General features: G+C 49.3%; 1 protein-coding gene across 7 annotated transcripts in view; it reads left to right on the plus strand.

Annotated features, from left to right (window-relative positions):
• Positions 1 to 1,576: 1,576 nt before the first annotated feature.
• The window catches only part of CACNB4 (calcium voltage-gated channel auxiliary subunit beta 4), a 48,857-nt gene continuing 33,865 nt past the window's right edge, over positions 1,577 to 16,568 (plus strand). For all 7 annotated transcript variants that reach the window (XR_009487288.1, XR_009487287.1, XR_009487289.1 and 4 more), the window contains exon 1: positions 1,577 to 1,714. Coding sequence is in view for 4 of the 7 variants with exons in the window: in XM_059852455.1 (XP_059708438.1) it covers positions 1,670 to 1,714 (45 nt within the window). In the remaining 3 variants the exon portion in view is untranslated. The remainder of the gene's footprint in view (positions 1,715 to 16,568) is intronic.

Below are 16,568 nucleotides of genomic sequence, written 5' to 3' on the forward strand. Positions count from 1 at the left end.
AATAACTTCTGTGTCTTAAAAAGGACAGTGTGAAATGTAAGGACTGGAAATCAAATAGTGATTCCCCTGATTTCTGAATTGGTTTATTACAAATCTATGTGAAGTTCACTTCTTTCCCTTCATCTTGTGATTTCACAGCCTTTTTCTTTTTAATTTGAGCTGGCCAATGATTCTTGTAGCTGATTCTTTCAATCTGGAACATCACAGATCTTCAAGAAGTCTGTAGAAGCGGCTGCAAAGATTAACTCCTGGACTGGGAGTTTTATGAACATTTTAAATCTGTTTTAGAAGCTGAGATCCTCCTCCATCAGAATTAGTAAATTGGGAATAAGACTTACCATAACTTTGGGGAATCTTCCATTGAATTAGTAAGAAACTGAATATGGGAATATTCACGAGAATAACGCCTTTGGCTTTGCTTCAGGTGTCTGTTGGACACTTGCTGTGGGATTTGTGTTACATTTGCAGAATTGATGGAAGCTTTTGGGAGGAAAAGTGGAGGAAGCAAATGGGAAACACAAATAGGAAGCGTTTGTGAAACTGCAGTGGTGGATCAGATTGCACTGAGGATGAGATTTTAAGTAATTGTTTTAATAAGAGTAGGAAGTAAATTGTAAATTAGTTCTGTCATTAGTGTTTAATTATTTATTGACTTTTTAATCACGTAGTGTTACACCAGAAGTTTAATTTGTAGAGCTCCAGGAGGAACCTGTTTAGAGATTTTGTTTCTTAATTTAGTTGTAAATCAGGTTCACACTTCTGTTCTTCTAATTCTTGGTGTTTAGGATTTGGTTTTCTTGTTTCCAGACCTTGTGTGTGTGTGGTTTCTGTTAATTCTTACTGTTTAGTCTTACTGGTTTCAGGGTTTAATGGTTTCCAAATATTGTTGGAGGGTGGAGGGAAGGTTTTTTTGGAAACCACCCGCTGTTCCTTGGAGTCTTGAAGAAGAAAGGCTGTATTTTATTGTAAATAAATCATAGGATTGGGCTGGAAGGGACCTCTGGAGACCATCCAGTCCAGCCAGGGTCACCTGGAGCAGGTGACACAGGAATGTGTCCAGGTGGTGGGAATGACCGGGACACTCCAGCCCTCCCTGGGCAGCAGTTCCAGTGCTCTCCCCCCCTCATGGAAAGATGTTTTTCCTCATGTTGAGCTGGAACTTGTGTTTTATTTTATGGCCATTGCTCCTCCACCTGTCACTGACGCCACTGAACGGAGCCTGGCGGCAGCGTATTTTGGAGATATTTGCATGCATTAATGAGATCGTACCTCGTTCTTCTCTAGACTACACGGTATTGTTTTATTGTAGACCAGTTTTATTACAAATAAGCAAGGGTCCGCCGCCGTGCTGGCCGCCCCCGGGGGCACAGCGGCCGCCGCCATCAGCCCGTGAGGCGCCGTGAGGCGGCGCCAGCGCGCAGCGCTGCTCGCGGCCGGCGCGTCCCAGCCAATGGCGCGGCGGCGCCGGCGCGTCCCAGCCAATGGCGCGGCGGCGGCGGCGCGGCTCAGCCAATGGGGGGCGGCGGCGCGGCGGGCGGGAAGCAGCGGGGCAGGCGGGGGGGCGCCGGCGGGAGGCGGCGCCGCCGCAGCGCTCAGGGAGCTCGGCCCCGCCGCCTCACCGCGCTCCGCCGCCGCGCTCCCCGGCCCTCCGGCCCCGCACCGGCTCTCCATGTACGACAACTTGTACCTGCATGGGTTTGAAGACTCGGAGGCGGTGAGTGCCGCGGGCGCGGGGCGGGGGGCGCGCAGAGCCGCGCGGGCGGGCTGGGTGTCCGTGCTGCCGGCGCGGCGCCGGGGGGTGACCCTGTGCTGCCCCAGAGATGCCGGGACGGGCTGCTGTGCTTCCCTAGGGAATTATCCCTCCCCGGCATCCCTCGCAAAATGGGTCTGTGGCAGCACGGAGCCCCCGGAGCCGCGGTCGGACGCCGCGGTTCGGGAGCGTTCCCCGCCGGTGCCCGAGTGGGTGTTTTTGGGTGTTTTGGGGTGTTTTTGGGCACGCCGGAGAACGGCCGGGATTGCCGCGGCGATGGACACGCTGCTCCATATTAAACAGGGATCCGTTACATAAGGCGTTGTGGACAGCTCGTAAAATACATTGATAACAACATAATATAGAGTGTACGTCAATGCAGACGTATGTATGGTATGATGTGGTGTCCTCAGGAGAATGAATGGGTCCTGAAGGGCTTCGGATGAGGAATTTTTTCCTGCCTGTGTCAGTGTTGGTCTGGAAGCGCGATCCCTCTTAAGTGTTACCTCATTTGTTTTAGCATCCCTTTATTTCAGGCAGAGAGGAACAACAACTGGGCAAAATTGTCATTAATGCAGTGCACCATGTTGAGAGGAAATCCTGTGTATTGGAATCCTTCCGAACTGGGTATTTGAATTATTTCAAAACTCTGCTGCTTAGAAGCCTGGAATGGTTTGGGTTGGAAGGGTTTAAAGCTCATCTCACAGGCAGGGAGACCTTCCACCATCCCGGGTTGCTCCAAGCTCTGTCCAGCCTGGCCTTGGACAGTTCCAGGGATGAGGAAAGCTTTGGGTGAATTTAGAAATTCTTGCCCTTTTGGTATGCGTGTGTTAACTTTCACTGCTGCTGCTCACAGGCTGCCAGGCCGAGTGCAGGTGAGTGTGTTGGTTCCTTTAGGGATGTGATTTGGGATCCAGCTGGATGTTTCTGTAAACCAGGCAGGTTGTGAGTCCTTGGGAGCTGTTCTCCATCCCGAGTCTGCCTTGTGCTGGTTTAATGTCTTTCAGCAAAGTCTAACTGTCCTCTTAAGACGACTCAGAAGTGCACAATTAGGGCTGAGAAAACTGAGTTGCTGGATAGTGGTTGGTGTAGAAATGTGTAATTTATGAAAGTTCATCAGAGAATGCAGGTAAATGTGTGCTGGGTTTAAAGGTGCTTCTGAGATGCTCAACTCCATGCATTCCCAGAATCCCAGGGGATTGGAAGGGACCTCTGGAGATCTCCCAGTCCAACCCCCTGCCAAGGCAGGGTTGCCTGGAGCTGGTGACACAGGAATGCATCCAGGTGGGTCTGGAATGTCTCTGGAGACCCCACACCCTCCCTGGACAGAGTTCCAGTGCTTGCCCACCCTCCATGGAAAGAAGTTCTTTCTCATGGCGAGGTGGAATTTCTTGTGGTTTAGTTCATATTTCAGTGAACCCCGGTGATCTCTTCCAAAAACGTTATTTGGGAAAAGCAGCTTTAATGGCACTTGTTGCACAAACATCTGGGTTAGGATTTGTGCTGGGAGAATTGTGTTTATGGATGAGAGGAACTTGGTCTTTAGATGTGCACTTGGAAGGACTGGGATGAAGAAGTCATTTCCAGACTCCCTAATACTCTGTTAAGCAGTTTGTGATAATGCAGTTTTACAGCTGTTTCAATCTAACAGCCTCTCTGTAACTGAGAATGCTTTTGATAGACCTAATTTCCAGAATCACAGGAATATGGGAGAACCTCCCTTTTCTTAATAAAAAGGCCCCAAACCTTAAAAGCAGTCTGGATCTCCCAGTTGTATGGAAAAACTGGAGGCCATAAACCCCAAAGGCTCAGGCACAAAGCAGTTAAAATTCCCCGAGTGTCTGTTTGCTTTATGCTCCCGAACCACTTGCTTAAAACATTAAACCTTATTATTTTAGCTCCTGACTCAGGGATTGGGAATGCCTGCTGAGACAACATCCTGGCAAACAGGTAGTGGGGATGGGTCACATGAGTGCCACTTTCTGGCCAGAGAGGAGCCAGGGAGAGGACTGAGACGGTGGAAACGAATTGTGGTGGAATTCTGGTTCCCTGCGGTGCGGAGCAAACAACTGCGAGCGTGCCGAGATGACAGCAGGGCCTCTGCATTGTTCTGGTTTAGGACCTGGAAGGCTCATCCTGCAGCTGGAGAGCTGGAGCAGCCCCGGGCTTGGATCCTCCTTCCTCCCCTGGAGCACCGGGAGCCGGGAGGGAGGGCTCTGCTAATTGCAGCGCTTCCAGCAGGGAATAAACCACAGCCACATGAGTCACTAGCATGGGAACGTCTGCCTGAAGTGGGCATTTGCCCTCGTAAAACCCATCCAGCCTGTGTGCAGAATGCAGCTTGGATTTGCATTAAAAGCAGAAGTGAATGGGCAGTGAGTGGCACTTATCCCCAGTAAACACGCTCACTTTTGGAAAGGTGCTATAAAATTTATACCTAATCTCTCCTGGTTCACTGCTCAGCAACAAACATATTTCTTAACAGTGAACAGATATTTCCATGATTTTTGTAACAGCATCTCTTATCATAATGTGTTTGTGTGTGTACATATATATAAAACAAGCAAAAACACCATTTTCATTGATGGATATATAAAGAAATGAGAGTGTGCATGGTATTACAGTCCATTGCCAGCTGTGATGATTAACGTGAAGTAGATGATGCAGTAGCTGGTGTGAGGCTTTTTGGAGGAGGAAATTACACTGCTGAAGCTGAGGAAAACTCCCAGTGACCGTAGACAAAAAGTCGTTGCCACGTTTAGGAAAAGAGGTGCAGGGATATGGGAGTGAACAAGTTCTGCAGGGACAGGTGTCCTTGTCAGGAGCACAGAAGGATGGACAGGGCATCACCCTAGGGAGAAACATCTTCCCACTGAAGATTTTTCCCTTGCTTGTTGTCCTCCCTTGTGATTTTTTGATTTTCAGGCCTTTTTTAAAATTCTTTGGGTAGCTCTAAACAGGGTCACCCTTTTGGGAATTAAAGCTTGTTTGCCTCGTAGGGAAGCATTTCATGTTCTTGATCACAAGAGGATATAAAAGCCCCTTAGCACAGGGCCTTAAGGCAGTGAGATCCCCTGGGCAAGCAAATAATAAATGAATTTTGTTTTACCTCTCACTGTTGGGAACTCACTGTCGTGTGTCTGTGGTGGGGAGGGATTGGAATGCTGCTCCATAGCTAGTCCAGAGTTTCTCTTGGATTTCGGGAAAGACTCCACCTCTTTCAGAAACAAACTTCAGTGAAACCTTCCCATAAGAAATCACTTTTTTCTTCTGTAAAATTACCTTTCCATTAAGGCAGTATTTCATTAAAAAATTACCTGCAGGAGTTAGCAACAAGTCCCCTGTGATACAGAGTCCATACAAAACCAGGCTCGGGTCAGTGTTTGTACCCGCAGATCTGTCAGAACAGCCCCTTTTAGCTCGTTTGCTTCTATTTATCCCTTCAGAACAACACCTGAGCATGTGAAACACCTTTCCTCGCCTCTCGGGGTGTCAGCTTCAGGCTTGCCAGCCCGTGAGAGGTTTATCTGGGCTTCTTCACTGCCGGATCGGGGCGGCTGGGCTGGGAGGAGCTGCGGGCGTGGGCACGCTTGGCTCGGCTCAGCCCGGCTCAGCCCGGCTCGGCTCTGCAGCCGGCAGGGAGCGAGCAGGGGCTGCCGGTGTGGGATCAGCGAGGGACCAGTGTGGGGTCAGTGAAGGAACGGTGTGGGGTCAGTGAGGGCCGGTGTGGGGTCAGTGAGGGCCGGTGTGGGGTCAGTGAGGGCCGGTGTGGGGTCAGTGAAGGAACGGTGTGGGGTCAGTGAGGGCCGGTGTGGGGTCAGTGAGGGCCGGTGTGGGGTCAGTGAAGGAATGGTGTGGGGTCAGTGAGGGCCGGTGTGGGGTCAGTGAAGGAATGGTGTGGGGTCAGTGAAGGACCGGTGTGGGGTCAGTGAAGGAACGGTGTGGGGTCAGTGAGGGCCGGTGTGGGGTCAGTGAAGGGTCGGTGTGGGGTCAGTGAAGGAACGGTGTGGGGTCAGTGAAGGAACGGTGTGGGGTCAGTGAGGGCCGGTGTGGGGTCAGTGAGGGCCGGTGTGGGGTCAGCGAGGGCCGGTGTGGGGTCAGTGAGGGACCGGTGTGGGGTCAGTGAAGGAACGGTGTGGGGTCAGTGAGGGCCGGTGTGGGGTCAGTGAAGGATCGGTGTGGGGTCAGTGAGGGCCGGTGTGGGGTCAGCGAGGGCCGGTGTGGGGTCAGTGAGGGCCGGTGTGGGGTCAGTGAGGGGCCGGTGTGGGGTCAGTGAAGGAACGGTGTGGGGTCAGTGAGGGCCGGTGTGGGGTCAGTGAAGGAACGGTGTGGGGTCAGTGAGGGCCGGTGTGGGGTCAGTGAAGGAACGGTGTGGGGTCAGTGAAGGAACGGTGTGGGGTCAGTGAAGGATCGGTGTGGGGTCAGTGAGGGCCGGTGTGGGGTCAGCGAGGGCCGGTGTGGGGTCAGCGAGGGGCAGGGCAGCGCTGGGAGGGGCCGGGAATGGAGGGAGGGCGCGGTGCCAGCTGCCAGCGCTGCGCGGAGCCGGTGCCAGCCGCAGGCGCTGGTGACAGCCGCAGGCGCTGGTGACAGCCGCAGGAGCCGGGGACAGCTCCCTGCCTTTCCCCCTGGTCATCCCGTGCTTCCCAGGCGGGGCGGCTCTGCCTCCTCCTGTCCCAGCCATTTAAAAAGGCATTTCTCTCATGCCTTCGTCTTCCACCGGGGATTTTGGAGGGGAAGTTCCCATTGATTGGATTTCCACGTGGCACCTCTGACCCGTACAGGAGATGGAAAGGTGGCTTTGCTTGCCCTGTGTATCCCTGTTGTAGCAGATTTTTTTAGTAACTGCTTTGACTTACTTGCTCATATCCTCCTCTCCTGAGCCATAGATGCACCTTGTTTCCTCGACCTCTTTTAGCTGTTTGACCTGCATCTAGCCCTGCCTGGCTTCCCTTGGCAATTCCCATCCCTGCATCCACCGCCTCCCTCCTACTGCTGGTACCAGAGCAGGCTCTCTGTGAAGCAGGACTTTGCTGTGCTGCTGTGTGAGCCAGGGTGATGCTCTTCTGTGCAAGTTCAGACCCTGTCAGCAAGGGTTAAACAAGCACCTGTGCTGGGATTCATGCCTGCAAAAGTATTTGAGATTCTGAAAGCTGTCTTTCCTCTTTCCTTTGGTGTTTATAGGGACTAAGCACCAGTGAGATCAACCCAGGTAATTACTGGTCCCAGTTTGCCATGAGCAGGACAGTGTGTGGTGCTGCATTATAATAGGGCTTGTCTCCAGTTACTCCATACAATTCTTGAGAGCATTGCTGAGAATTTTTAGGAAGAAGGTGATGGGAATAGTGGGGAAACACCTTCTGTTCACTGTGTGAATGGTCAGCACAGCATTTTGAGGACACTGTAGTCCCCTATTTTTTCAGTGACATTGCTCCTCAAACTGCCATTCCTTCTGCTGCCAGCGTACACTTTTCTCATGGCACCTGAGACAAGGAGATCTTTGTGTGCTGCCCAAGCAGAAAAAGTGATTATAGAAAAACAAACCTTGGTGGGGAAGTTCATATCCAAATATTGATTGGATTTGTGTCTGGTGCCTCTGTGATTGCTAAAGGGGGAGGAAAGGTGGGCTTTGCTTGCTCTGTACATCTCAGTTGTTGTGGGTTGAGTAACCATCAAAATGTGTATTTAAAAGAATTTTCATGGTGTCTCTTCAGTGATCATGTGCTGGGTTTTGCAGCATCCAGTTCATTCTGTAGAACATCTTTGTACAACAGGCAGCTGAGAGCAAGCAGAAGCATTATCCAGCTGCCAGATAAAACCTGGGACTTCCAGTGGGTTGGTGAGAAAGGTGTCAGTGGTTCTTGGGTTTGTCATGTCCACAGGGCACTTCTGAGATTGTCAAGCTGAAGGTTGGTAGTTGAGATGTGATGGTTTTTTTATGTGTCTTGATGGATTTTGCAGGCAGGGACACCTTGCTGTATCCCAGGTTGCTCCAAGGCCTGTCCAACACAGCTTTGAACATTTCCAGGGATGGAGCAGCCACAGTTTCTCTGGCACCCTGTGCCAGGGCCTCCCCACCTTCCAGGGAAGGAATTTTGCCATGGATAGGAATGTGGACTGGGAGAAGTTTGCAGGGCTGTTGGTTTGCTGGACACCCTTGTCTTGCTTCTCCTCGGACTTGACTGTTCCCAATTTGCCCCTTTTGATTAGTGCAGATTCTAGTGCTGAATCCAAAAAGGCTGAGGGATGTCAGGACCTAGGCATGCAGGATCTTTTCCCTAACCACTTAGCTACTTGCTGCTTGTTTATGTAGGATTTTTCGTTTCAGATGTGTGCTAAGCTCTGCCTTGATTGGGACAATAATCAATATTTTCCAACAAAAAGAGATTATCCTCTGCCCGTTATGTCTCCTGGATTCTGATTGCAATTTGGCTTTTACATGGTCAGAGCTTCTGTGTGTTTTTGACAGTTTCAAATCTGTTTTCGTTTCTATTAGCCCCTAATAGACTGCCTTGACTAATGAATCATCAGCTGCCTGATATTTATCTTGTGTGGAAAGGGCTGCCTGAGAGGCTGGAAGGTGGTTTGTTTGGGGGTTTGCTGGGGTGGTTTTGCTTAGATTTTACTCCTAAAATATCCAAAGTTCTACTACTACAGCATTAGGTATGCTTGCCTTGCTTTGTGCTCTTGTGAGGATGGTTTTCTGTGTGACTCAGATCTTCTGTTCGTTAAATGCCACATTGTGATTTGATAGTATAGTAGTCAAATAAAACACTCAGGAAGAATCATAAGTCATTTTTATAAATTGCTGCTTGCTGTTTCCATAGAGGTGCTTCTTTTATACTGGAATACCAGAAACACATTGAAATTAAATGGAAAAAAAGAAAAATAAAAGCTTCAAGTCATCTAAATGAGAGACATAAGGAGGAATAGGTAACAGAAATAGATAATTTGGTGTTTTCAGTTCCAGCTGCAGGTCAGAGCTCAGCTGATGGTCCAAGATGTGGTTGCTAAAACTGAGTTCATATGGAGCACCAAGGTGTATGATGAACTGTGGCTTTATCCTGCTTTTGGATTCCTCCTGCTGAACTCCTGCCTGGCTGTGGAGTGCAGCCAAAGCCACAGGGCCCTCTCAGCACTGTGCTGCTCCTGGGTTGCAGATTGCTCTCCAAATTGCCCGGTGCTTAAGGAAATGCTGCTGCTGGGAAGTGGAAGCAGCTCTCCCTGGGCTCAAGGGCATTGGAGGGAGGAGTGTGGCTCTTGGTGCTGAAGGAGCACATCATAGAAATAATAAATAACAAGGGAAGAAGCTTAACCTAGGATTTGTTGATGGCATGGCTTGCTTCCCTATCTCCCAAAAACATGCTCTGCTTGGGAGACCCTGAGCTGTTGGATGTTTTCCCTTGGAGCATGCATTTATAAAGACAGGAGAGCCTGATTTTCCAAATCAGCACTTTACCCAAATGCAGATTGCTTTACAAACAGGACAACTGCTCATGGTCATTTGGAATCCAGTGATTAGTTCCAAAATGTCATTTAGCTGGCGGGGTGCTGAGTTCCGTAGGGATCACAGGTGGTGTCAGGATTTGCTTGCAGCCTCTCCTCAGCTCCTGCTTTGTATTTTTCCACAGTGCTTTGTCACTGGTTTTCATGCCAACAGCAAACTGGTTTGAGCTCTAGAGTGTCTTCTTTTGCCACGTTCTTTCCTTCTTTTCATATCTCAGCATAAATATCCATTCAGGTGCAATATGTGAGCACAGGGAGCAGCTTTGTCTGCCCCACGGTACTGATCAAGTAAACTGGATTTTTGATTTGGAGGATATTCCAATGTCCAGAGCCAGCCATGGAGAGCTGGAGGAAGCCAGCAGTGCCTGAATTTGTGAATGCACAACTCAGGATGTAAATCTGCTTTTTCTGTGGCTCTCTAAAGCCTTGTCAGAAGGGGTTTGAAGTGTCCTGAGGAAAGGATTCAGAAAGGGCAGTGGTGGCCACAGGTTCTGCTCTGCTCCTCAGGAGGATTTTAATTTTCACCAGGGCAGAGGAGAGGAGAACAAGGGGCTGCTCTTCTGATTTGGTTTGTTTGGGTTTTCTCTCCCTAAAAAGTCCCACAGGACAGAGGCTCCATAAGTTACAGAAATGGAGCTATTTGGTTGTGCTGCTTCATCAGCACAGGGAATGCAGCCTGGCAGGGATTTGATTTATTACAGCAACAAGGCAGAAATCATGAGGAAAAACCACTCCCTATCATCGTGCTGAGCACTGGAGGGGTGAAGTGGTGTTTGAACAAGCTGCTAACGCTTCATATAAAGCTTCAAAAGCCTTTCTATTCTGGGAGAATTCTGCTTATACCAAATACATTTTCCCTGTGAGTCCTCCCTTGGATTTTCCCCGTGCTGGGACATTTCCCTGCAAATGGACTCTGCTCAGCTCATTTGTGCTTTCTGCTTCCTCCCAGGGGCTGTGTGTCCTTGCTGGAGTGGCATCACAGTCAGTGATGGCAGTGGCAGAGGTGTCCTGTTCCCTTGGGCAGTGTTGCTGTGGGTGCTGTGCCGGGTGCTCTTGGTGTGGAGGTGGCTGCAGGATTTAGTTTTCAGCAGCAATGTCCTTTATGGCCAGAAACAAGCCCTCAGCCCTCATGGGACAGGCTCTAGGCTGAGGTGGCCAAGGCATCCTCCCTGTCCCTTTTCCTGTTCACAGAGCTGGGTACAACCTGAATACTCCTGGGCCTAACAGTTCAAACTTTATCACAGCCTTTAATCTCTTAGAATAAAATTAAAATCATGTTTCTAAGGGTTACTCCCCTGTGCTGCTACTTTATAAATGTCTCCTTTCCATGCATGATTTCTTGGCAATACATTTACCCCCATTCCCACTGTGGTTGGTGGATTCCCTGAAGAATGCCTCTCTCTTGCTTGGGAAAACAATGTGTTCTGACAAATCACCAGTTAATCTGTGATATATAGGTCATGAGATACCATGACAAAAGTTTATGTTCCAGGACAGTTAGTGCTGAGCTCATCAGGTCCTGACAAAACAAGCCCCAGCATCACCCTTGGGCCGGGATGTTTCAATTATGACCAATAACTGGAAAATCTCACCCAGGAAAAAAAGCCAGTGGCAGCTTGGCCCAGCCTCTGGCAGCCGTCAGACTTCTGTGTGACAAAGCTCAGGAACAAAGCTGCCACGCTCCAGGGGTGACAGATCCCCTGGAAATCAGTATCCAGGCTGTACTCAGCTGCCCACGAGGTCCAGCTGGATTCAGGGAAGGTTTCTCCAGTGTGGGACACAGCCAAGCTGCCAGCTCATGTTCTGTAAGCAGCGTTACTGGAACTAAAATGTGCCACTGAAGTGTCTGTTGGAACAGACAAAACTGCTTCAAAGTAAATTTATTTCCAAAGTTTCTGACAAGTAAGAGAGGTAGCTTTATCCCCACTCCCTAGCTAGTTAAAATGTTCTCAAGATGTTTTTGCACACCATAAACCAGGAATGCTGGAGCTCTGCACTTGTTATCGATCTCATTGGAAAATGAAGGGGGTATTGACAGATGGAAAAACAGACAAATGAGTTATACTGTGCCCCCCTCCATTTTTCCATGCTAATTACAGCTGTCTGTTGATGTTTTCTTGCTGCCCCAAAGAGCAGAGTGGTTGTAAGTGCAGGAGTACATCGCTGAGTAGCTCCTGTGTTCTGCCTGGAGCAGATTCATTCCAGGAATGCATTAAGTGAGATTTCCCTTTAATAGATCAATGTAAACATCCAGTGTGAGTGGGAGGCTGGGAGGAGAGGAGTCACGCACTGCAATATTTCCCCTTACACATTCAAAATTCATGCACTGCTGGTGGATATGTACAAGTTGTTTGGAGAGGTTGGCTTAGGCCTTCAGCCTTGCCATTGGATGCCCTTCCAGTGCTGATGCTGAAGGTGTTTTGGCTGTTAGAATATTTAAGAACCTTGTTAAATGTTTAGCTTCCCTACTCTGTACTGAATATACCACATAGGAATCTTTTTGTTGGCTTGCTTAGAATCCCAGATTGGTTTGGGTTAAAAGGGACCTTGCAGCCCATCCAGTTCCTTGGGCAGGGATACCTTCCATCATCCCAGAGCCCTGTCCAACCTGGCCTTGGACACTTCCAGAGACAGGACAGCCACAGTTTCTCTCAGCAGCCTCTGGATATACCACACAAACCCGTCAGATTCCACAGACTCTGTGCTGTCTGCAGGAGGAAGCTCTGTCCTGTGATTTCTTGTTCAGGTTCTCTGCATGCAGGCAGTACCTGCTGAGGGGGAAGACACCTTCAAAGGGATGTAGCTTTACAGAGATATTTTGTGTCTTCCTTCACAAGCGAGAATTTAATTTATAAAAGATGTATGAGATCTCTTTGGTATCAGAATTGGATGTTTTACATTCAACAACAACATGTAATTATTCATAAAGCTTGTCTGCCTTTCTTCTGGATGGTCTGATCTCATGCAGGTAAAGAAATCCCAGCTGTATCCTCAGAGTAACAACCACAACAGTGCAAATAAATACAAACACTGCAGCGTTGTTTTGCTGAGAACTGATCAGTGAACAGATCTCTCCGAAGGCATCACAGCTTTTCAGGCTGGTTTTGCTGAACATTTTCAAATCAATCTAAAACAGAAATACGTGTGCCTTTAAATCTGAAATTTGGGGCCAGGACTGAACAGAGGGATAAAACCAAGCGTAGCTTTCAGAGGAGCTGCACTGATGTATTTCAATGAAGTGCAGCCCAAAAGTCCTGATGGCTGCATGTTTCTTTCAGCTGTTAAATAATTCCTCCCTTTGCCTTTTCACCCAAGTGCAGTTGCTGCATTACTTGCAAAAATAAAGAAAGGAGACGAAGGCACTTGCCAGCAGCTGTGAGCTGAAGCAGCTTTCTCCCATCCCAGCACTTCAGGAAGGCAGTCAGCAAAGTGCTTTCCCAAGGGGCTGCTGCCTGCCTGGGTCCTGCTGCAATCCCTGGAGAGCTGAGGGACTTGGGGGGGATTTGTGTTCATTTTGTTTCACTCCTTTCTCTTAGAGCAAGTCCTTCTGTGCCTGTGCCCAGAACTGTAATGGTGCTGCTGCCTCAGAGCCTGGCTGAGGTGCTGCCAGGGGGGAGGAATGAGCCACCTCCTGCTCCTCTCCCGCTTTCCTGCCGGCAGATCCAAGGGAGCTGGCCAGGCTGCACGGACAGGAGGAGCAGCCCCTCCTCCCCAAGGCTCAGCACGTTCTTCCTCTCATTTATTCGTGTCCCTTCACCAATTTGGCGATGTCAGCAGCGTGCCTTGTGCAGCTCTGTGCACGTTTTGGGATGGAGGTGGGGACGGGCCTGTGTCAGGGCAGCACCAGGGCAGCTCTGAGGGATACAGACACAAATGTGTCTGTCAGGAGCCAGCTGAGCCCTGGCTGGGCCTATGGTGCTCTGTGCTCACTCTGCCCTTCCCTGCTGGAAAAGATGTGCAGGGGACAGGAACTTCGTAGGAATGCAGGAATCACAGAATGGCCTGGCTTGGAAGGAAGCTCTTCTCCTTCCACCACTCCATGGGCAGGGTCACCTTCCACTGTCCAGCCTGGCCTTGCTCACTTCCAGGGATGGGGCAGCTTCTCTGGGCAGTGTTCCTGGGGAGGAGGCAATGAGCTCTGCCTCCAGGGGAGACCGGGATTTTGTACCTTCACTGCGCTGTGTGTGGGGCCGGGGGAAAATCCTCCTTTGGGGCTGGAAGCTGAGTCTGGGTGCCCAAACCAGACCATGTCCTCACATCCATGGAAGGTGCAGCCTGTGCTGGGGTCAGAGCAGGTGCACTGTCCCCTCCCCTGCCGTGTCTCAGGAAGGTTTGGCTGTTCCCACGGGAGAGCTGGGGCACGGGAGGGGCAGTGGCTCATCCCTTGGTGGGAGCCGTGCTCCGGGGGATGCTCATCCCTGCGGGACGGAAGGTGCTGCTGGGGCCGCTGTGGCACCTCCTCCTCCTCCTCCTCCTCCCCGGCACTCCTGCCGCTGCTGCCTGCGGTGTCCGCAGCATTCCCGCCTGCTGGGCACAGGGAGGGGGATGCTGGGCACGGCAGGGAGCCGCGGAGCACACGAGCTGTGCCCTGCTGACGCTGGAGCAGGTCCAGAGCGGGAGCAGGGACAGCGCGGCAGGAATTGGATCATCCTGCAGGTCTGTGCTGGGGGAAGTGGGATGTGCACAGCAGCCACTGCGGCTGAGCACAGCCCTGATCCCACAGGAGCCATCGACACTACAGCTTCCAGGGACAGAGCTCCTGGCACGGGAAACGCACGGAAAGGAGGAAATAACAAACAGTTCGTGCTCAAACGCCCAGAGAAATGCGAGTTGAGCCGGAGCCGCTCCTTCCTGCCGGCAGCTCAGGGCACCGGCGCTTGAAGGGAATTATTGTGGAGCACGGAGCTCTCCCGGTGTTCTGTGTCCTGCAGGGAGTGCCAGGGATGCACTGACACATAACCTGTGCCTGGTCCATCCCCAGGCCCTGCTGTTTGTGTGCCTGGATCTGTGTCACATTGTCACACAGGAAATCTCTGCTCCAGCAGCTGCAGTGCCAGGGGAGGGCTCTGGCCAGCACCAGCAGCTTGGTACTGGGGGCTTTGCTTTGTTCAGGGCAGAAAGGGAATTTGGAACTTCCTGAACTTCAGCCTGGTTTTTCATTGACATCCTTCCCCCTCCTCCTTCTCTTTCTTTGGAAATGCAAGGAATGGCTTTGTCAGGTATTTCTCTGTCCAGGGGGAGCTCATTCAGGGTAATGTCAGCCACCACCTTCCAATTTTGGGATGAGTTCCTTACCTGGGGCTTTTCTACTCTGGCTGCTCATCTTGGAACATTTTCCTTCTTCCCGCTGGATGTTTTTCTGTACCTTTGACCAGGCTCTGGCTTCACTCATCATCCCCATTCCCTGCCTTTTTGATTGCATTTCACTGCAGATTTATAGAGCACCAGCAGAACCTTTGACATTTTCTTTTGGAGCGGATATACCTCTGCTAGAGTATCCAAAAATAATGGCAAAGCTTTTTTAAAGATTTTAAATCTTGTCAAGATTGATTCCACTCCTGACAAGGTTTTTTTTTTTTTTTTACCTTCTTTCAGCAAAAAACAGTATCGAGGTGTTTAAAGTTGTCCTGTTTGCTCCTGCAGATTTGTGTTTACTGGTGCATATGAGAACTGTGATGGAGAAGGAGTTTTTGCACAGAATGAGACCATCAGGGTCTTTCTCAGTTATTGCTTGTGCCAAATCAAAAGGGTTGTGGGGATTTGTGAAGGAATTTTAAATGAGTTAGAGATGGGACCTCTGAGATAGTGATTCCTAAAGGATTTTTTCTTGATGGGAATGCTTGTTGGTTGCTGGCAAGAAGGAATATTAAGCTATTGTTTCTCCTAAGATATTTCATTAAGAATCCATCTCGTAGATAAAACTGGAGGCAGTTATTAAAAAATAAAAATTGTCTTTGAATTTTTAATGTTTAACTCTCTAAATTACTGTCAGTCATCAATTCCCAGAATGGTTGGGTTTGAGGGCCCTGATGACCAGATTGTAATAAGAATTTGGGAAAATATGTTCACACTATGTAAAAAAAAACCAGATTTATGGTGGTTGGAGTTGAGATGGAGCACAAAGGTCTGGCTGTTCCCTTCTGGTGGATTTGTGTTTCCAACTATTATTACTACCTTCCCATTTATCCCAGCAGGGAATACATGGAGAGACTATTTTGCCAGTGGCATCCCCAGATTTTTTTAAAACCTTGGGTATTTCTTTGTTCCTGCTTCTCATTTCCCAAAATAACAGTTGCTTGGTTGTTTGTCCTGTGTTCTGTTGGTCCTCACAAACCACCTGGGAATACTGATAACAACAAATCCCTCTCACAACAGTGCTTTGTTTTCAGTGTGTGGAGCAATATCCAAGTAGGAACAGACATGGGAACAACAGAATTATCAGTGGGGGATATTTCCCCCCATTTTGTGCAGTAATGATAAAAACCAACCAGTTCTGGGGGAGGAGGTAAGCTCAGAGTGCTCTCAGAGCTCCTGGAATTGGCCCCACTGAACTCCCAGCCCCATCCCTGGGAATTCCCAGTGGGTAGCAAAGTCCTAGAAAGTCCTTGGGCTCCCTGGTTGATTACAGTAATTAAGGACCATAAAGTGTCACTCAAATATTACCTCAGCAGGTGACAGCAAAATGTCCTTTCTCTTGTATTTTGCTCTCAGCACGTTGAGTTTTTCAATTGCAAGGGCTCGGGGGAAGGAGTTGCTATTTACAGCCTGCACAGCACTTGGAAAATTAGGGCTTTTTCTTCCTGAGAGATTCCTAGCAGTCCAGAAGAGCTTCTTGGAGGTTCAGCAGTCAAGTGATTTCAGGATTTGGTGCAAGAAAAGTAATCAGAGATCATGGCAGCTCATGTGGGAAAAAAAAAATTTAAAAAAAAAAAGTTCAAAAAGATAATAGAAAATGCAAAAAAAAAAATAAATTCTCTGTTTGTAAGCCTCATTTATCAGTGTTTAAAGCAGCTTCTAAATCTCCTGCTTTGGAAGCTTTTGGAAGGAAGGAGCTAATTAAAACCATAACATAACACAACATACCCAGCTTAGGCCCAAACTCCATCAGTTGCTTGGCTTAAATTAAGCAGCTTGAAATTCATTTCAACAATGCCCTCCCAGCATGTCACAACTCCTTCCCATTCACTACCCAGCATGACCATTTGAAACAAAGTAATTTTCCTATAATTCTGCTGAAGATGGGAGTCTGGTTCTGTCTGACTCTGTGACATTCTAAACCACTTCTGTTGGAAAAAGTAAAATAAATATTCAGGGT

The sequence above is a fragment of the Haemorhous mexicanus genome, chromosome 8 (genome assembly GCF_027477595.1).
Source record: "Haemorhous mexicanus isolate bHaeMex1 chromosome 8, bHaeMex1.pri, whole genome shotgun sequence".
Classification (NCBI taxonomy): Eukaryota; Metazoa; Chordata; class Aves; order Passeriformes; family Fringillidae; genus Haemorhous; species Haemorhous mexicanus.